Below are 21,767 nucleotides of genomic sequence, written 5' to 3' on the forward strand. Positions count from 1 at the left end.
ATATGACTGGGTTGTTGCACGTATTCGATACTTCAAGCAATAGTCAATGCTGCACCATACACTGCTGAGTTGATGGTGTGGGTGTAGATGGAACAGCTGGTGATTAGAGGAAGAAAGTAAAAAATTATATCTCTAACGATGACGGATGGACCATGCCCGATTAATGTTTTTCTTGATTCTCCGAACACTTGGCACTTACTAGCCTGATTTCTTATTATACTGACCTAGAACATCTTTGTTACAAAGAATGTAATGCTGTTCTTTACTAGGTCATGGGTGCTTATTTCTGAAGTGAAACCAGTTTTTGTAACACGTTAGCCTCTACTAGAATCCTTGAGAACGCTGCACGCAGCTTACTAGCCGACAAACACGACATAGCCCCGGTATCCATTTTGCCATTTTTCTATTAGAAACGAAAACAAAAACTGAACTGCGTTTGAATATAGTTTAATATCGAAAAAAATTCATTTCCACGTCTTCGTGAAAATACCTCTGAACTTATGAAACAGTCGTACCAAGAAATAGGCGTAATGTGCAGTATCCAAATTAAGAAACACAGCATGAAAAATACAAATTCTCTGTAATGATTATTTCTGTATGCAGGGCGTAGCTGCTTCACGTGTCTACAACACGATTTTGTAAGCATCTCTGTAGAGACTGTAGGAGTGTCTTAGTAGTAAAGAATAAATGTGTTAAAACTTCATGCACGATGAGGAATTTTTTCACGCGCCTCACTGTTTATGACGTCATATCTTTTGAAATGAATGTCGTACAATGATATAAGCACATTCAGATGCATGAAAATCTGTCACATCATGCATAGCATTTATATTTATTACTTGTTTGCTACTAACTCTATTCGCAACATATTTTGAAGACGGTAATAAATTCAAAGCCATACATGATGTGACAGATTTACATGCATCTCAGTATTTATGACGTCATATTCCGATATATGTCATAAAATGGTATAAATTCGTAGATACATTCAGCGGCGTATGTGGATACTGGGTGCAAAATATGTTGCGAACGGAATTAGTAACAAAGAAGTAATAAATTTAAACGTCATGCACAAGGCGAAAGTTTTTCACGGATAGCGTCATATCTCCTGAATTATATGTGGATATTGTCTGAGAAATTTATTTCAAATAGAGATAGTAGCAGAAAAGTAATAAATTTTGATGTCATCCATAATGCCCTAGTTCTTCACGCATCTCGTTGGTTTTGACCCCATATCTTCTGAACTATGATAGACAGGTGGTTCTGAGAGTGAGATGTGTGCTGCGCTTGGTAGAAATCTTTCCAGTGATTTAGGAGGAGATGTGGAACATACACACCTACATAAATCCATTTTCACTATTTGTATGGATTCTCATGTGGTTTAACTTAAATATTCTGCAAATTTAATTGTTGAAAATAATCGAATCGTGTGCAGTTTAGAAACCTACCTCGAGGAAATGAAGGTTGTTTGACTGCTCTACCTCGTCTCATTGTTTGAATGCGTAGAATAATGTTGTGGTTGTATCACTTGCATACCAGCGTTAAAAAAAAGAAAAAATAGTTGTAAAGAAGCTCTACGGACTGTTTTGGATGTAAGTTGTCGAACAGGACAAGAATTATCTCCCAAGAGATGTTGTAAGTCCCGTGCTACACTCCTAAAAGGACCGATTAAAAGGATCAAGTCTCATGACTTTCCCCGTTCCCGTGATCCCGGACCAGTCAATAGACAGTTATTTTCGTCTGAGAAACATAACTGAAATCACGTCGAAAACGAGTAAACCTTACCATCTCCTATAAGCCCTGCGTGTCACAGTGAAGAATTACGCATGGCAGTGCCTCTTGAGATTGTGACAATGTGTGAAAACGAATGGAGTGACGAACACAGAAAAGCAAGTGAAGCAGGTACTCATGCCGTCCTAACATTTCGTTGACACTCTGAATCAAATGAGCCAGACTTTTGGTCTCTAGTGGATCTCAACCAACTCGGTTCGTGATTCGAATTTCTCGAAACATCAGCCTGAACTTTAGCCTTCGCAGTGAAATGAATGAAAAAGTTCTTCTACGAGACACGAAAGTGACCGTTCATCGTGACAACCATGGTATTTTTTTCTGAATATTTCTCCAACGCGGGCGACATGTATTTTTGTCCTGAAATCGAGTCTATTATGTAGGCTCTTGACCTTTATTTCAGTATTCACAGGTTCGAGCAAAAGTAGTCTGAGGGCAGTACTTCTCTGCAATTGGAAGAAATTTCCTTCTGTTCTGTTTGATAACGTAGTTAATCTGAAGGAAGCCAACAAGAATTTCAAATTGCTATTCACACTTACACAATACGAGAAATACAAATGGCGTAGATGTTGAAATCTCAGAGTACTTGCAGCTTTTCTGGTACGCAGCTCGGGTACACGAAACACTCCTACTTTCTGTGAGAGTAAAACAGTGGGGACGGAAGAAAACGCCACAGCCTGGACAGAATATTGTGGGGAACGCCACTTCTACTGAGCACACAAATGTGTATCGATCTCCGCTGCACATCAAACTGGGTTCTCGTCAAAAACTTTGTGAAAGTCATAATTCATGCACTTGCGACAGAAATTTCCAACGATCAGTGAACTAAAAACCGAGGGGTAGTTTTAGCTCCGCAAATTACGGAATTAATGTGTGATGGAAATGATTTGCTGAGCGACGTCGCAAGAACTGTATGACTAACTTTCATTACTGTCTTCAAGAGCATTTTAAGCAACTATCACACTATAGGACAAGAATTACTGACGTCATACCGCCTTACGCGAGACAAAATATCACTTAAACTACATTTCTTGAACGATCACTTCGACTTGTTCCATCATAACCCTGGCACCGTTAGTGACGAACAAAGACAATCGCTCCCTCTGGTTATTTGTGAAATTGAAGAGAGTTATGAAACGAAAGGGTGTACCGCAGTCTTTTCCTACTGTAGTTGGTCCTCACAAAGTGACATTCCTGAGACAAAATATCGCAGGAAATTGCAAAGGAAATGTTTATTTACTCTTATGTTACTCACTTCTTTGATTCTTGTATACCCTGATAGCATTTTTTTTTTTTTTTTTTTTTTTTTTTTTTGCCGGTTGTTCCAAGAGCATGTCATTTTGCCAGATACATGTAATTCGTAGGCTGCCGTAAGCATTTACGAAAATCGTCATTCAATGAAACCTACATCAGGTACAGAAATTCTGAAATTATACCTTTATTCGAGAGGGAATTATCTTCCAGAAACAGTTTATATTCTTCCCGTAACGTAAAAAAATTTTTGTTGAACAAAATTCGCAGAGTTAAGGCACCAGTCGCGTTCCTGCAAACTAGGGCAATTTGCATTTACGTGTCTGTACATCTGCTAACTGTCAAGTGTTGTATTCTCGAAAACGAATCTCATAAACAACTAACCTATGCAGTCCTGTGCATGTTAGAAGTATGTTTTCTGTAATGCTTGTTCGTGGCTTTATATTTTTCTTCAGTTTGCTGCCAGATGTTAGAACCATGTGGACATAATTCATTGCTAGCCTTTAGAACTGCATGAAGTAGGCGTCACATTCGTATGAAGCGTACTACCTGTTTGGACATGCAAATTATTAGCAGTTCAACGCAACAGCACAAAATATGAGGGGCAGCCAAATGAAAGCTGAACACCCGCCACAACGGGACCATGGAACGGTTCTAATAAATGCAATCACCGCGCTCATTACGGTATTTATCCCACTAGGAGACGAGACAATCAGTTCCTTGGTTCGTAGAACGCTATCGGTTGCTGAGATTCACAACCGCATCCGTGCTTGCACTTCCTAGTCCGATTGAAAAGGTCACCAAAAATGTGAAAATCACACAGAGGAGGACCCGGGCTGTACGGAGGGTGTTCCAATATTTCCCAGCCAAATCGCTGAAGCGTACCCTTCATCCAGTTGGCCTTGTGCAGGCGGGTATCATCGTGTAAGAGGATGATTCTGTCGGACGGCATTCCTGGGTGTTTTAACTTTTGTGTGTCACAGCTCACTTATTCCATTGTCCCGTTGAAGCGGGTTTTCGGTTTTCATTTGGCCATCCGTTACCTTTAGGACTTGGAGGAACTCCATCTAAATTGTTTTTTGAGGAGATCACAATACGCTGAGAGTAAGAAGGAGAAACGCCTACCCCCATATGTCTGAATTCGACATCGTCGGGTGTAGAGACTGTGATTTGTTGTTGCTCGCGTTGGTTGGGTTGCCATGCACATATGGAATCGGCAAGTTCAGGTCGGCCACACTGAACTGAAGGCAGGATTCCAGCGGCCGCACACGGCTAATGCGTCTGGATTACTACGAGCTTTAGGATCGGCGATTACTGGTGTGGATTCCAGTACCGTGGCAGCAAAGAGATACGTCGTTACAATGGAGAGCCCAAACAACAACACTGGATACAAGAGTGGCAATACGTCGTCTTTTGAGACGAGTCGATCATCGCAGTGCGCAGAGGCTTCGAAGAGAACGAACGCTGCCAGACTACAGTCTCCATCGTCACAATGGGCATAGCATCAGGTGTAATAATAAGGAATGGCATCGGACACACAACACAATCATCAACGATTCGTACACCCGTCATTTATGATGGATTAAGGTCGGTGGTTGCACGCTACCTTCAACGTCTCTTCAATGTTATGTTTCAACTAACAATAAGTAATGGAAGGACACGTGTTGCCCTTGTTGCCCTTATGAACCTCGATACTGAGAGTGTTAGACTGCCGAGAGCATTCTCTAGATGTTTCACGTTTTGAAAACATCTGGTCATGGCTTTCCGAGACTTTAGCTGCCACCATTCGCCAGCCACCAGAATTAATTAACTCTGGCATAGAAGTGAAGTGTCGGGTGGTTATAATGAAAGTGCAGTTATTCATAGAGGTCCAGGATGGGCCGTAATTATCGTATGACAGCGAAACTTGGTAGATATTGTAATGCGTTAACGTTGAACTGGTTTACACTGAAAGAAGAATTAGTACCAATTATGGTCACCAGGTCCAAATCTGGCGCTGAGCACCCTTTGTATGACGGTGTGACATCCACGGTGTCATCTGGCAAACCGTAGCGTGAGTGAACGCTATGGCTATCCAGAAGACAGACCATGTGCTTATAGTGAAACTGTTTCATGCGAACAGCAGCAATTACAGCTCTGCATTGAGAGAGTATTGCTAACTGGAAAGTCTGTGGCGAGACCTGATATCATTAAATGGCTTAAAGAAGATGGTTATGAAATTGGAAAACACAGGTAAGCGTGTTGTGGCACCAGGAAGAGGAAGGCGTCCTGTCCCAATGAAAGTTATTGACGAGGTTGCTGTTGTTGTAAGTGACCACACAGCATGTACCCCGGGGAGTGCTAGTGCTCATTCAGTGTCAACACTAAGGGAAGTTTTGCGGACTATTTTACACTGGTACCTCTATAAGATCCAAAGCTGCAGCAACTGAAACCTCATAATCTGCAACAACGTTCTGTATTTGGTCTTTGGTGTCTGCGGTGGATCGATCTTGACGACATGTGTCTGGTCAATATTCTATAGAGTGATGAGGCACATTTTACGCTACAGGGTTCACTGAATACACAGAAGTGCCGAATTTGGGGTTGTGCTAAATCGCGTGCTGTGCACGAAGAGCCAATGCACTCGCTGTATGTGATTGTGTGGCGTGGATTCACAAGCACCTTTATTCTCTGTTCGTTTGTCTTTGAAGAGAATACACCGAGAGGGCCTGACAGGTGACCCGTGACGTCTGCACGTTATCGAGACCTCGCTGTACAGCATGGGATTCCTGCTATTAGAACGTAACTGTGTGGAAACCACTGTTTTCATCAAAAATGGGGAAATACCTGACGTCTCTCGCCCAATGATAGATCTGCTCAATGCAACCTTCCACTGACGCATTACCTCCAGAGGTTTTCTAGTTGCATGGCTTGTGCGAGAGTTGCCCCGAAAACAATTTTTTCTTTAACAATTGTTTACTGAACGTAATGATAATTACACACACGAAAGAATGGTATTTTATTTACACCCTCTATTTTTCCACTTAATCGGGCCGGCCGCGGTGGTCTAGCGGTTTTAGGCGCGCAGTCCGGAACCGCGCGACCACTACGGTCGCAGGTTCGAATCCTGCCTCGGGCATGAATGTGTGTGATGTCCTTAGGTTAGTTAGGTTTAAGTAGTTCTAAGTTCTAGGGGACTGATGACCACTGTAGTTCAGTCCCATAGTGCTCAGAGCCATTTGAACCATTTTTTTCCACTTAATCTCCATCCCGTTCTATGGCCTTCCTACAGAGTGAAGCCAGGCTGTGTGCACTGTCTGTACCAACCCTTTCCTGGTGGCCAGTGATTCACCGTGTGAATTTTTTTTGCTGATTGATAGATGCAGCACCCATTGCCAAGTCGTAATGCGTCTGTCCTCAGTTCGCTGCAACATGTAAAGTGTGACAGCCGTGGATAGTTTCCCTGGCCGCTGCAAACCGTGGAGCTCCTCCTTAGACTTTACATAAGCGATTGTGAATATTCTCCATAGTTTCTTTCTCTGCAGTGAGAAATTCAATGACGGCACGTTGCTTGTAACGTACATCACCTACAGACGCCATTTTGAAACTGTCCTGCAGCTACGCTATCTGTCGAAAGTGGCGGAAACTTGGCACGTTCACTCAGGAGACTTCAAATCACACATACGCAACGTTTCGCATTCGTAGCATTGTTTTCGACCGAAAAAAATGCGGTGCATTAATTTGTGGGCAACCCTCGTCGGATCAATTTATTTGAATCCGTTAGTTTTGGTTCTGGGGATATCTAGAAGAACGCGTTTACCAAGAACACAGTCTGTCTCTCTCTACCAGATCTGATGGCCAGTACACAGGAGTATGTCGCTCAGACTCCACCAGAGCTGCTGCGAGCAACTGTTGATCACGTCTTTTCACGGATGCAGCATCTAGTCGAGGCCTCCGGTGTTCATACAGAACGAACTGTGTAAGCGGCGGTTTATAATAAAATCAACAATATGCCTTTCGCACTTGTTTGAGCTTTTCTGCTTACGTCCTGTTCCTCTTCCATTACATATGGAAATATTTCTATACGTCTTTCTTGCATTCACAGCGTCAGATTTGTTCGTGGTGACCAAAATTGGAACTAATTATTTTCAAGAGTAGGCAACGGCCTTGCCGCAGTGGCTACACCGGTTCCCGTGAGATCACCGAAGTTAAGCGCTGTCGGGCGTGGTCGGCACTTGGATGGGTGACCATCCAGGCCGCCATGAGCTGTTGCCATTTTTCGGGGTGCACTCAGCCTCGCGATGCCAATCGAGGAGCTACTCGACCGAATAGTAGCGGCTTGGGTCCAGAATACCATCTTAACGACCGGGAGAGCGGTGTGCTGACCCCATACCCCTCCTATCCGCATCCTCCTCGGAGGATGACACGGCGGTCGGTTGGTCCCGATGGGCCACTTGTGGCCTGTAGACGTAGTTGTGGTTTTTCCAGAGGAAATCGGTTCCGCATTAACGCATTAGAGTAACTACCTGTTTTTGACGCCATATAACTACATCCCGCATTGGACATCTGCGAGTATCTGCACTTTAATTATAACCACCCAGTAGCATGGAATGGCTTAGCGGTGTCTATCATCCAAGCTCAGTTCGACTCTGCCCTTATATATCCCCAGATAACTTACAAATTTAACTGAGTGTTTCCCGCTTTAACGTATCCGCACAATAAATAAAATTTTTCTGCCACCCTTGCTTGCTGGTGCTGCTAGCTGTGCAGGTGAGCTGACCTGCCTGTCGGAGAGGCTGAGCTGCGCCGCGAGCACCCGCCGCTCCTCGGGGCTGAGGTACTTGTGTCCGCAGAACCTGCGCTCCAGCGCCGCTGTCTGCTCCGTGGTGAAGCGCACCTGGCCGCCCTTGCGCTTGGCGTGCACGTGCTGGTGGTGGTGGTGGTGGTGGTGCCTGGACAGCAGCCCGCCCAGGTGGCAGCTGGCACCCACTGGGCTCCAGAAGCGGCCGCCGGCGTCTGCAACAGGCGTCCACACTCAGGCACTACACTGCATCACTACGTCTACAGTTACGAAGGTGGTTTGGTAAGTCTGATAATTTCCACCAAAGAGTGCAAAATTTTTATTCCACCTTCATGGCTGGTAGCCTTGTTACTATAAAGAATTTCAACAATGTACTGTTTGCAGTTCGTTGTTGACAGCCGTCTGAATTTGTGTGTCAACTGCGACTGCAAATTAAGAAAACAGAGTTTCCTACTGTTGTGAAACATTTTTATTTGTAGAGGTGGCCTGCCACCCAAATCCAAACACAACTGTATGAAGTTCACACAGACTCTGCACTATCACTGAAGACCATTTACTTCCGGATTAAGAAATTTCCTTTACAGAAGCTCGAAATTTAGCGCGGAGTTCAATGCGGGACGTCTATAAAAGTTTCCACAACGAAACTTTGTCTCGAAACCTGGCAGAAAATCCAAAGAGATTCAAGTCGAATGTGAAGTATGTTAGCGGCAAGAAACAATCAATGCCTTCTCTGCGCAATAACAATGGAGATACTATCGAAGACTGTGATGCCAAGGCAGATTTACTAAACACAGCCTTCCGAAATGCCTTCACAGAAGAAGACGAAATAAATATTCCAGAATTCGAATCGAGAACAGCTGCCAACAGGAGTAACGTAGAAGTAAATATCCTCGGAGTAGTGAAGCAACTTAAATTACTTAATAAAAGTAACTCTTCTGCTCCAGACTGTATACCAATTAGGTTCCTTTCCGAGTATTCTGATGCATTAGCTCCATACTTAACAATCATATAAAACCGTTCGCTCGACGAAAGACCCGTACCCAAACACTGGAAAGTTGGACAGGTCTCACCAATATTCAAGAAAGGTAGTAGGAGTAATCCACTAAATTACAGGCCCATATCGTTAACGTCGACAAGTAGCAGGATTTTAGAACATATATTGTTTTCGAACATTATGAATTACCTCGAAGGAAACGGTCTATTGACACACAGTCAACATGGGTTTAGAAAACATCGTTCCTGTGAAACACAACTAGCTCTTTATTCACATGGACTGCTGAGTGCTACTGACAAGGGATTTCAGATCGACTCCGTGTTCCTGGATTTCCGGAAGGCTTTTGACAGTGTACCTCACAAGCAGCTTGTATTGAAATACCGTGCTTATGGAATATCGTCTCAGCAATGTTACTGGATTTGCGACTTCCTGTCAGAGAGGTCACAGTTCGTAGTAATTGACGGAAAGTCATCGAGTAAAACAGAAGTGATTTCAGGCGTTTCCCGAGGTAGTGTTATAGGGCCTTTGCCGTTCCTTATCTATATAAACGAATTGGGAGACAATCTAAGCAGGCGTCTTCGGTTGTTTGCAGATGACGCTGTAGTTTATCGACTAATAAAGTCATCAGAGGATGAAAACAAACTGCTAAATGATTTAGAAAAAACTATATGAATGGTGCGAAAAGTGGCAGTTCACCCTATATAACAAAAAGTGCGAGGTCATCCAAATGAGTGCGAAAAGGAACTCGTTAAACTTCGGTTACACGATAAATCAGTCTAATCTAAAATCCGTAAATTCAACTAAATGCTTAGGTATTACAGTTACGAACAACTTAAATTGGAAAGAACACACAGAAAATGTTGTGGGGAAGGCTAACCAAAGGCTGCGTTTTATTGCCAGGGCACTTAGAAAATGTAACAGACCTACAAAGGAGACTGCCTACACTACGCTTGTCCGTCCTCTTTTAGAATACTGCTGCGCGGTGTGCGATCCTTACCAGATGGGAATGATGGAGTACATCGAGAAAGTTCAAAGAAAGGCAGCACGTTTTGTATTATCGCAAAGTATGGGAGAGAGTGTCACAGAAATGATACAGGATTTGGGCTGGAAATCATTAAAAGAAAGGCGTTTTTCGTTGCGGCGGCATGTTCTCACGAAATTCCAATCACCAACTTTCTCCTCCGAATGCGAAAATATTTTGTTGACACCGACCTACGTAGGGCGGAACGATCACCACGATAAAATAAGGGAAATCAGAGCTCGTACAGAAAGATATAGGTGTTCATTCTTTCCGCGTGCTATACGAGATTGGAATAATAGATAATTGTGAAGGAGGTGCGATGAACCCTCTGCCAGGCTCTTAAATGTGATTTACAGATTATCCGTGTAGATGTAGATTTAGATGGTCGGGCAAGTACTGATGACGAAGCGCTCTCCGGCTGTGCCAGTGAAGTCACCACAAAGAAAACTACTGACTATATCCATGATACGGTAATGCAAGATCGACGAATAAAAATTCGTGGACTGATGAGACTGTAGGCATCTCAGCTGAATGAGTGCATAACATCCTGCATGCAGAGTAGCCCATGAATAAGCTGTGTGCGAGGTGGGTGCCGAGACTGCTTACAGTCGATCAAAAGCACACTCAGCACAACATTTCAATACAATGTCTGCCGTGTTTAATCGCAGCCCATGACTTTCTGCGGCGATTTGTGACTGTTGATGAAAACTGTATCCACCATTACACGTCAACGTCCAAAGAGCACTCAGAACTATGGGTAAAGGCTGGTGAGATACACCGAGAAGGCAAAGATCATTTTGTCAGCTGACAAGGTGGTGGCCACTGTTTCTTCGAATTGCCCCAGAAATTTCTCATAGATTATCTGGAAAAACGCGGAACCATAACTAGACCCTACTATGCTTCATTGTTGGATCATTTGAAACTTGCGATGGCTGAAAAAACGCCAAAGTTGGCATGAAAAAAAGTGCTCTTTCTCCAGGATAATGCACCATGCCGCACATCAGCGACAACAATGGCGGAACTGCATGAATTAAGCTTTGAATTGGTTCCTGGTTCACCCTACTCACCAGACATAGCCCCAAGTGACTTCTTCCTGTTCCCTAGTTTGAAACTTTGGCCTGCTCGGAAGAAATTTACATCAAATTAGAAAGTGATAGTTGCCAATAACCTTCGGAAAAGAAAAGCAGGATAACAGTTCATCGTAAACAGGAAAATAGTCACACACAAAAACACCACACTCAAATTCCCACTGAAGCAATTCTAGTCCGTCACTAAGTTCACTTGGTAGGTTGAACCTATCTCCAGCTAACTGTTGGATGCATGACCTGATAAAAGGCCTCTATCTGCCTAAGGCCGTCGTGCACACTCACTAAAGCGCCCCACTCGCCCAGAAAATCGGAACAGCCTCGATCAGAATTCCGATTTGGTTGATCAATAACTATGACTGAATACCGACTTCTAAAGCACACTTGGAGACACCGTCTCCACCCGAGATGCGAGAAGACCAGCTTCCTACAACTGACGAGGGCTGTTAACCAACTCATTGCCTCGTGAGTTTCTATTAGCAGCAAGGAAACAAATCCTCACTGCGTAGCAACAATGTGTAATTAGTTATCACTACCCGGAGATGCAAGTGGTGCACAGCACTGGGGCACTGGTTACCGGAGGTGCAGGTTGGGGGCAATGCTGAGTAGACGACCTATCATTAAGCTAATGATATCGGCAAGTATGGTAATAAGTGAAGATTTTACAAAATGATTTTTTTTTTGCAAACCATGAAAAAAATGAACATCCCAATGATGTTTTGAAGAGTGGGACTGGTTTGGCTAGTCACCTTAACTTCAACATCAACTGGGGCAAAAATGTATCGCTCCCACCCAGAGGATGGATAGATGTATATCATATTCTATGTTAACCAATTTCTTAGAGAAATTGTGATTTTCTGCTCTTCGCTCTTGTAACAGTTTTAGAGGGGAAGATGACGCAGTGTTTCAGCCACTGGACATGCAATTGGAGGGAGCAGATCTCAAGACCCCGTTGCGCCATCCAGATTTAGGTGAAGTCATCCACATGTTGCCTGCGGATCTTGTTGCGATGAACACCTCCACAGATCACTGTAACTGCTCGCTGACTGACACACACTGTCTTTTTTCCGTTCCTTCAACCGCATCGAGTCGTGTTGCCAGTCCCATTTGTCACTTGTCACGCTGATGTCACGCGGCGTGACGTCCAACTCTCTATGCAGGACTGGGAGACCTCTGGCAACGTGCTCCGGCACTTTCATTATTTCCACTAAGTAGTTAACGTGTTATGTTATTTTATCTGGCCCGTCCTCTAAGTTTTGCAGAGCAGTGTATATATGTATAGAAGATGGGGCGATGGGTGCCCAGTAGTAAGAGGATTTGATGTCTTTCGAGGTACTCCCTCCTGGGAAACATCGGTGGGGGCCTGAAACCGTTCCCACAGTGCGCGCAGAATGCCGTGGCTGCTGGGTGCGCAGTCGGTTGAGGAAGTGTGGGCAGAGCGGCAGTGGTTGGGGGATCGCTCAGAGCGCTGTAGGGGAAACGTCGGGCGCTGAAGTGGAAAGTGCCGTTCTAAATTGAAGCCTACGCTCATATTTTTTGTAAAGATTAAATGGGACCCCTCCACGCCCATACTTGCATGATGACCATTCAAAAAGACCTACTGTCACATCTACTTTCGTTAGTATCCAAAAAAGAATTCGAACAAGAAATGCAGTTTTCTATTTTCGCCTGGTCTGTTAACCATTTGTAACTTTCAGAGAAGCATCATGAGTGGCGAATTTTGAGTAAAACCTACTCATTTCTCTGTTTACCATGTCAAAATTTGCTTCTTTTGTCAAAATACAGCGGAGTTTACACTGTTGCGCTTCACTAATTGTTGTGCAGACACAGCTGCGGGAGAATTCTGAAACAGTGGTTCATTAAGTTTATTAAGTGAGAAATCGAGGAAATGTGAAGTCAGTAGCTTATGAAACAGCACATACTTGGTACCAAAAAACTTGTTTGTTGTTCCAAAACCCATAGAATTTCTCCTTTCCCCAGCTATTGATAGTCCTTAAAAACTAAATTCTTTCGCCGAAAAAGTTTGTAGTTATTGGAATAACACGGTAGATAAAGAAGTTTTACATAATAACGATATGGTAATACACTCTCCTCTTTGCGTGCTATCATTTGCCAAAATCTCATTTCGATATCAGAAACTGTTTATGAAATATGAAGAATGTCGTACGAATTTTACTCTGGCTTTATCGATGGAGCGACGTGATCGCAAATGAGTGTACTATATCAGATCAATTTTCTCGAGATTGGTGAAAGGTAGATAACTCTACCCAAGTCTAAAGAAAAATTCAATATGTTAGCTACATTTCATACACAGCAACATACACTACTGGCCATTAAAATTGCTACACCACGAAGATGACGTGCTACAGACGCGAAATTTGACAGACAGGAAGAAATTGCTGTGATGCGCAAATGATTAGCTTTACAGAGCATTCACACAAGGTTGGCGCCGGTGGCGACACCTACAACGTGCTGACATGAGGAAAGTTTCCAACCGATTTCTCATATACAAACAGCAGTTGACCCGCATTTCCTGGTGAAACGTTGTTGTGATGGCTCGTGTATGGAGGAGAAATGCGTACAATCACGTTTCCGACTTTGATAAAGGTCGGATTTTAGCCTATCGCGATTGTGGTTTGTCGTATCGCGACATTGCTGCTCGTTTTGGTCGAGATCCAATGACTGTTAGCAGAATATGGAATCGGTGGGTTCAGGAGGGTAATACGGAACGCCGTGCTGGATCCCAATGGCCTCGTATCACTAGCAGTCGAGATGACAGGCATCTTATCCGCATGACTGTAACGGGTCGTGCAGCCACGTTTAGATCCACGAGTCAACAGATGGGGACGTTTGCAAGACAACAACCATCTGCACGAACAGTTCGACGACGTTTGCAGCAGCATGGACTATCAGCTCGGAGACCATGGCTGCGGTTACCCTTGACGCTGCATAACAGACAGGAGCGCCAGCGATGGTGTACTCAACGACGAAGCTGGGTGCACAAATGGCAAAACGTCATTTTTTCGGATGACTCCACGTTCTGTTTACAGCATCATGATGGTCGCATCCGTGTTTGGCGACACCGTGCTGAACGCACATTGGATGCATGTATTCGTCATCACCCGGCTTGATGGTATGGGGTGCCATTGGTTACACGTCTCGGTCACCTCTTGTTCGCATTGACGGCACTTTGAACATTGGATGTTACATTTCAGATGTGTTATGACCCGTGGCTCCACCCTTCATTCTATCCCTGCGAAACTCTACATTTCAGCAGGATAATGCACGACTTCAAGTTGCAGGTCCTATACGGGCCTTTCTGGATACAGAAAATGTTCGACTGCTGCCCTGGCCAGCCCATTCTCCAGATTTCTCACCAACTGAAAACGTCTGGTCAATGGTGGCTGAGCAACTGGCTCGTCACAATACGCCAGTCACTACTCTTGACGAATTGTGGTATCGTGTTGACGCTGCATGAACAGCTGTACCTGTACACGCATCCAAGCTCTGTTTGACTCAATGCCCAGGCGTATCAAGGCCGTTATTATGGCCAGAGGTGATTGTTCTGGGTCCTGATTTCTCAGGATATATGCATCCAAATTGCGTGAAAATGTAATAACATGTCAGTTGTAGTGTAATATATTTGTCCAATGAATACCCGTTTATCTTCTGCATTTCTTCTTGGGGTAGCAATTTTGATGGCCAGTAGTGTATTATGTAATATGCACCAAACGCAAAATCATAGCGACCTCTATTTTTCATTGTCTTACTTTGACGTAAATAACTATGACAATTAATGAAATGATGGGCACATCATCATGAACCTGACATATATAGCTATAAGTAAAGCAAAAATGAAATTTTTTGCCGAATAGTTATTGTATAACCGTTTGAAAAAGATTGCAGAGTGCGCGCCTCAATTCTGTCCTCGCTGTCCGGCCGCAAGGTGGAAAACGCATTTTGGCCTCCCCTTCCGAACAAACGAATGAACTCGCCCAACGCTTTGGACGAAAACTGGTCGTCGCTTTTCGACCACCGCGTCATGCGCAAGCTATACCTCCCTATTTTCTGATCTTATTAACACATAAATTTTTAATTTTAGCCGTTAGTTAACTATTTTTGAGTTTCTTTGTATTTAAAGCTGTCAACTTGGTTAAAACGTCGTTACAATATTGTGAAATCAAGTAAGCTTAATTTTATGGGCTCTAACATTCTGCGTGGTGTCTGTTTGTTCTAAGTCGTGTCTCCCTACCACTTTCGCGCAACGACGCTCTGAGTGTGTTTTTAGGGAATTGACTAGTTTGAACCTGGGACCTGTTGCTGGTAAGGAGACGCCAGACCACACATGACATGTAGAGTTCAGAAGAGTTCAGTGAGACTAGCGATGATATAATCAAATACTTAATGATTTCAGCGTCAGCTCCACTGCACTCCGTGTAAAAGAATCTTAATACTAACTAAATTTAGTGAAAGGGGTTCAAGGCTTTCCTACTTTTAGTTAGCTGGTAAAATAAAGTCGAAAAAGCAGTTAAGTTTACCATTGGAATTTTTGTTCTACTCACAAAACATTGTTTATAAATTGCACTATTGATGAAAGGAAATATTTTAATACAGGATGATAAAAACCAACAGCGTTCAACAAAAATGTGAACGAATATTCCCTGAATGGGTTTCCAAGTTGTACAATGGATCGGAGGATGACCTATGCCATATCACATCTATAATCTAGGTTTAAGTTAAGTTTCATAAAAAGAGAAAACTATTAAAATGGTCTACAGTGACCCTCAATTATCTTTAATTACTTATTTAACTTGTCGTAAATTACAGTGGCTTCTCAATAATTATATAACAGAAAAATCGTTGCGTTTCAGATTTTAACTTCACGTAGCAAATGTGAATACCATGAGCTTTAATTGACGATCGACACTAGCATTACGCAAAACGGCGGTGTAACAGATGAGACTTCTGCAGTTCTGAGTGAAGCTTTATGCGCTGTTGTGCTGCATCGCGTGCGTTCATTACCTTGTCGTTGGTTAGGCAGCGTCAGGGGATGGCAGGCGGCGCTGCTCCACACCTCGCTGTCTCAGAAGCCACTCTCCCCTAATTTCTCCTTTCTACAATTTACCGAAGTTGGTTTAAAGAAAGCTATCTGGCTGTGATTTCAATTGACCAATCAGGGTCTCAATGTTAACCTTAAGCTCCGCCTAAAAAATTCTGTCTATCCAATGAGAAACGTTATACTTTTCGTGGTGGGGCAATGTTTTTAACGTTTGCAACGTAACAGAGACGCGAAAAAGTCTCACGCTAAAACTTGCAGCTGGTGTGGCCCTTTTAGTGTTGTCGTAAGATCTATACTGTTCTTCTAGAGGGCTCTATCTTTCTGGCGGTCAGCTGGCGACGTGGGTGTCCGTCCCTTATCGTAGGGCTTCCTAGCCTACACAATTCTGCTCTCGGCTTCTGTTCTCGTTTCTCCCCTCGGAACTGCGTCTGTTTCACGGTGGGAAGGTATGACATGCATTTAGGCGTTCTTGTGTTAGTCTGTGGTATTCCATTTGCTCACTCGTTGATCGTATTACTTTGGTTAATTTAATGTCAGGATTTATTCGGAGCTATGTGACATACTGTCGGATTTGCTATCATGTCAGGGTTTTCATGGAAGGTGTTGGACTTGCCTGACACCTTACAGTGCAATTTATTATTGTGAAAGTGAAACCTGTCTTAGTCACTAGGTGCGATGTCACATGTAAATGGCTCCCAAAGGCAGTGCGCGCGGTGGTCCCTACGCTGGTAGCAGCGTACAGGCGAGCGCGTCTCGAGAGAGTGTCTGCTTAAACATGGGCGCGCGCAGAGCTGCCCGGCAGGAAACGCGTCCACGGCTTGTGAGCGAGAGCGGCAGGCTCGCGCCGCCGCAATTGCTTCCTGCGTCCGCCGCTCCTGGCCGCCGGCCACCGTTTGCGCAAGTCTGCTGTCGGACTGGGGATGGGAGGCGAGTGAGCGGTGACAGGACTGCGAATGGCACAGTTTGCATCTACATGTGAGCAGTGCGAATCCAAAGTCCACCCATAAAATTTCGGACATTGTTCAGGGATACTTTCCTAATAGTATGATTAAAGGAACCCGTGGTCTTCGGTGCTTCGTTACAATGGAACTGCATTCCGTTTGATTTCTTACTCTACTTTTCTCACTGTATCTGTACTGCACTGACGGAAGTAGTGCAACATTGCAAATGTCGACGGTATGCGCCGTGCGTCTTATTTGGAAACAGGCTGGTTCCTTTCAACGGATGCTGCTTGCTGCTGAAAACAGTAATGGCGAATTTATTCTTGACCCTTGTTCAGGTATTCAGTTCTCCACGGTTCTGTCTTGGATTTGTTTTTCCGGCAGTGTTAGTTATACATTAACAATGATAAACAATGATACACGGAAGTAAGGATATGGCCGCGCGGAGTGGCCGCATGGTTTAAGACGCCATGTCACGGATAGCGCTGTCCCTCCAGCCGGAGAGTCGAGTCCTCCCTCGGGCATGAGTGTCTGTGTTGTTCTTAGAGTAAGTTAGTTGAAGTATTGTGTAAGTCTAGGGACCGACGACCTCAGCAGCTTGGTCCCTTAGGAATTTACACACATTTGAACATTTTTTTTTAGTTTATTGGTGATGAGTTGGCTGACATTCACCTCAAGTATGGATTCACTGAAATTGACCCTAGAACACTAAAGGGGGGGGGGGGGGGGGGAGTTATGTGACATCTAAACCATTGTAAATTTCACTACTCAAAAGTTTAATCAAAGGAAGTCATAATTTATAGATTGCGCACGAGTAAATTACAATTATTATTAGAATTTGAGCGGTACGTTACATATAAAATAAGTATAAAATGTCCCGTTTTATTCCCTGTAATGACAATTTTACAGCTTAAAATTTTGTGGGAAAACAACTCATAATTTATGCTATGCAATAGTTACAAATTATTATAATTATTGTGACTCCGAGAGTACTTCACGCAAAAAATCAGTGGAGAGTTTTCTGCTTCTCTTCACGATCACCCTCAGATTCTTGATCAGATTCATTTGCTGCAGGCCGGCCAGTGTGGCCGAGTGGTTCTACGCTCTTTAGTCTGGAACCGCGCGACCGTTACGGTCTCAGGTTCGAATCCTGCATGGGGCATGGATGTTGTGATGTCCTTAGGTTAGTTATGTTTAAGTAGTTCTAAGTTCTAGGGGACTGATGACCGCAGATGTTAAGTTCCATAGTGCTCAGAGCCATTTGAACAATTTTTTTCATTTGCTGCTTCAACGTACTCGTTGATATTACTGCTATCTCTGGACGCAACATGAAAATTTCCCTCTTCATTAAATTCTCCATTGCCTGTGTCTCTATCAGTTTCTTGAAGTAAATCACGTAGTATGTTAGTGTTAAAATCAAACTCAGGACCACTCAATATTACGGTAATATCAGCTGCAAAAGACGAGATTTCTACTGAAGACGGCCAATGAGATACAAGCTAACGCCCTTCCAACTGTTACTGCTTGATATTTCATGTACGACACCACAAGCAGATAAATTCTGAGCTATAAAACGGGCATGCCGACTATTAGAAAAAAGACACAGCATTACTAACATTCCTAATATTTACGTAAAACTCTACTTTTCATTACAATTTTCTAGTCTTGCAGCTTATCTACAATCGCTTATTTTCTGTTTATTTGCTTTCAGAGTCCAACGATATTTTAGAAATGACAACAGAATCATCCATGAATTGCCCAATAGAGCTTGGGACGTTGTTCACTGGATCATTTGTGTAGAATGCGAACAGCAGTGGGTCTACAGGGTGGTCAGAAACAGTCTGAAAATCTTGCAAGGGTGTTGCAAGGTAGACTGTGCTGGGAAATAGTTGTTACGAATAAAAATTCGTTTTTTTCCCATAAAGATAATCATAAATTTACATGGAGTACTAGGGATACTAGATCTATAGCCGATTACTTTATTACAAATGGGAAAGCCATTCCATTAATAGAAGAAACCAGAGTCTACAGAGGAAACCAGAGTCTACATGAAAAACAAGAATCCCACTGTATATCAATAAAAACAATAAAAAGCAAACATAAGTAGAAGTTTATAGAACAAACCTGCTACAAGATACAAGCGTTAGGTGATTATACAGGAAACTTTTAGATGAAATACTGAAAGACGTGCAACTGAAACAGAACATTAATGGAGAGTGGAATGTAATAAATGAAGAATACAAAAAGCCGCTGATGTACCTTTAAGGAAAATAATGAAATATAAAAGTAAAATATAAGAAAAAAAACATATCTGAAACATCTGCAGTCAAGCTAACAATAAGGCTACAGCGAGTATAAGCGGCACGCAGCAGCGCTCAGAGGAGAGACCAAGCTGAGAAACTTCTGAGTATAATGGAGCATGATGTACAAGGGCAACAAACTAAAGCCTACAAGTTGTTGAAACAACTTAATAAAGATGAAAATGATTGGTTAGATTATTTCCGATGTTTATTTGAAGATGATGATTGAAATCTGAAAACTGCAGTTAGTGATGAGAATGTTGGTCTTATATTAATGGAAGATTTAAAAGTTGTGTTGAAGACATTTGAAATAGAATATGCACAGGGAAAGACAGTCTCACAGTGGAATTATTTAAATATGCTTTGGGCTCATTACTTTTAAACCTATTAAATTTTGTGAATACTCCTTAGAAATACAGTATCACGCCAGAAGATTGGCAAACTACAGTTCTTATCCCATTAATTGTTAAAAGGAACCACAGAATGTGTGACAATTATCAAAATATTAATCCTTTGTAATAACAAACAGACTAAAGATACTTTCAGAAATATTTCTTACACAAGAACAGAATGGCTTTTGGATGGGAAGATCTTGCTTAGTTTAGTGTTTTTTCAGTTCATAAAATAATTTAAAAACACAGAGAATACAATCCTCCCACATACACAGTCTTTATTTGCTATAAGAAAGCTTTTGGCAAAGTTAACAGAATTGAATTATGGGAAATTTTAGAAAAGTATGGTATACCTCAGTATCCATGAAGTGTATTTCAAAATATACAGGAACAACAAAATCCTACTACAACAAGGAAGCCAGTATGCGAGAACCACCCCTCAAGGGGTGAGGTACAGGTATTTTTAATCACCTACATTATGTACTATGTGCAAAAACGACGTCGCAAATACTTGGCAGAAAAAGAAGTCCATCATAGCATAAGAATAAAGTTATAAATACACTCTTGTCTGCAGATGATCAAATAATCTTAGCGAACGCTGAAGATAAATTACAGAGTGCAATTTCGTCCTTGCAAAGGTAGCATATAATTATAATGTGACACTATCTAACGATAGACCTACGAATGGCATTGCATGGGAAGAAGGCTTTAAGAGCAAAGATCATAACTGACGATAAATCGTTGGAAGAATTGAATACTTCTAAAGACCTGGGATGTAATACTAGACTGAATGATTAAGAATAAAAATTGCAAAAAATTAACATTTTGTAGGCAGCGTATATTACTTTATCTTCAAAGTTAGGAAAGAGACAGTAGTAAGATTTTATGTAATGGCAGTAGCAGTTCTAACGTATGGGTCAGATGCTTAGACTCTAACCACTAGTCGACGAAGAAGGATTGAAACAGTAGAGAGGAGACTCACAAGACCATTCGCTGATTACAGTGTCTTAGATCAGATAAAGAACAGTGAAATTATAAATGAACTGGACGTCAATAACATACTTCAGAAACTAGATGACTACAGAAAGAAATGGCATGTACACATTCAAAGGAGGTCAGATGCAAGAATACCTAAATTACCATGAGGATATACAAGACAGGCAAAGAAATGTTGAGCTTCTAAGAAGAGGTGTAAAGATGAGCTGCAGTCTACCTAAAATTGGAACAGGCAAGGATGCTTAAACCAAAATTAGATATGATGATGACTTTACATAATGATGTCTATCTTAGTTGAAAGAACGGTTAATCAGTGGTAGATTACAGATTTACAAGATATGTTTGTAACACTGTTGCGCACATACGGCAGTAATACCTTTCTTTCCGCTGACTCACAAGTTCTGTTGCTGATGTATTCATTATTACCTCTACAGTGTGGGTCGCTAACTATTGCCACCTAGAATAACTCCGAAAGTGTGATAGTAGGTGAAAAGTTTGTGGGACAAATATTCCATGGGACAACGGGGGCCGCAACACGATAAGAAGATTGCAGCACTACATTGATACCAGTGATCATCACTTAGAACATCCTCTGTAAATGCACGTTTATGCCACCTTTTTGACCTTCGTTGACCATCAAAGGGCCTTAAGGGCCATCATGAGATTCGTCTCGATAGCCGCTATCAGAAAATAAGTACCAAACTATAGCATCCCACTAAAAAAAAAAAAAAAAAAACTGACCTTTGTAACTCTGACGCTACCCCACCTAGCAACGGAAAACCAACGACATATTATGGCCCCCGTTGTCCCATGCAACTTTTGTCACACAAGCTTTTCAGCTTCTATCATACTTTCGGAGTTATTCTAGGTGGCAATAGTTAGTGACTCACCCTGTATATCCTATTCTGCACTGGTGTTATTTGACTGAGCTTTTCATTTTAGCTATTTCGTGAACCCATTGTTTACATTTGAAAATTAACGGTTATTCGGTGGACAGTAATATATAAAACATGATAATGTGGTTGAGAAAAATGAGAAATATTTAAAAATGCAGATCGACTGCTCGACCTACGAACGTGTTTCTCTCTTATCACGCACCAGGATCAGCTATGAAATGGATTATGTCTCTGGTCTGGTTATTAGAAGTAGGTTTATTCTCT

At 42.5% G+C, this 21,767-nt stretch overlaps 1 protein-coding gene and 1 pseudogene across 1 annotated transcript in view; one reads left to right on the forward strand and one right to left on the reverse strand.

Moving 5' to 3' along the window:
- LOC124613678 (hematopoietically-expressed homeobox protein HHEX) overlaps nucleotides 1-21,767 on the reverse strand; it is a 162,676-nt gene that overhangs the window by 31,228 nt on the left and 109,681 nt on the right. The window contains exon 2 of the mRNA XM_047142395.1: nucleotides 7,799-8,034. Coding sequence (XP_046998351.1) covers nucleotides 7,799-8,034 — 236 coding nt within the window. The remainder of the gene's footprint in view (nucleotides 1-7,798; nucleotides 8,035-21,767) is intronic.
- On the forward strand, nucleotides 7,176-7,293 carry LOC124614355 (annotated as a pseudogene).

This window comes from Schistocerca americana, chromosome 4, assembly GCF_021461395.2.
Source record: "Schistocerca americana isolate TAMUIC-IGC-003095 chromosome 4, iqSchAmer2.1, whole genome shotgun sequence".
Taxonomy (NCBI): Eukaryota; Metazoa; Arthropoda; class Insecta; order Orthoptera; family Acrididae; genus Schistocerca; species Schistocerca americana.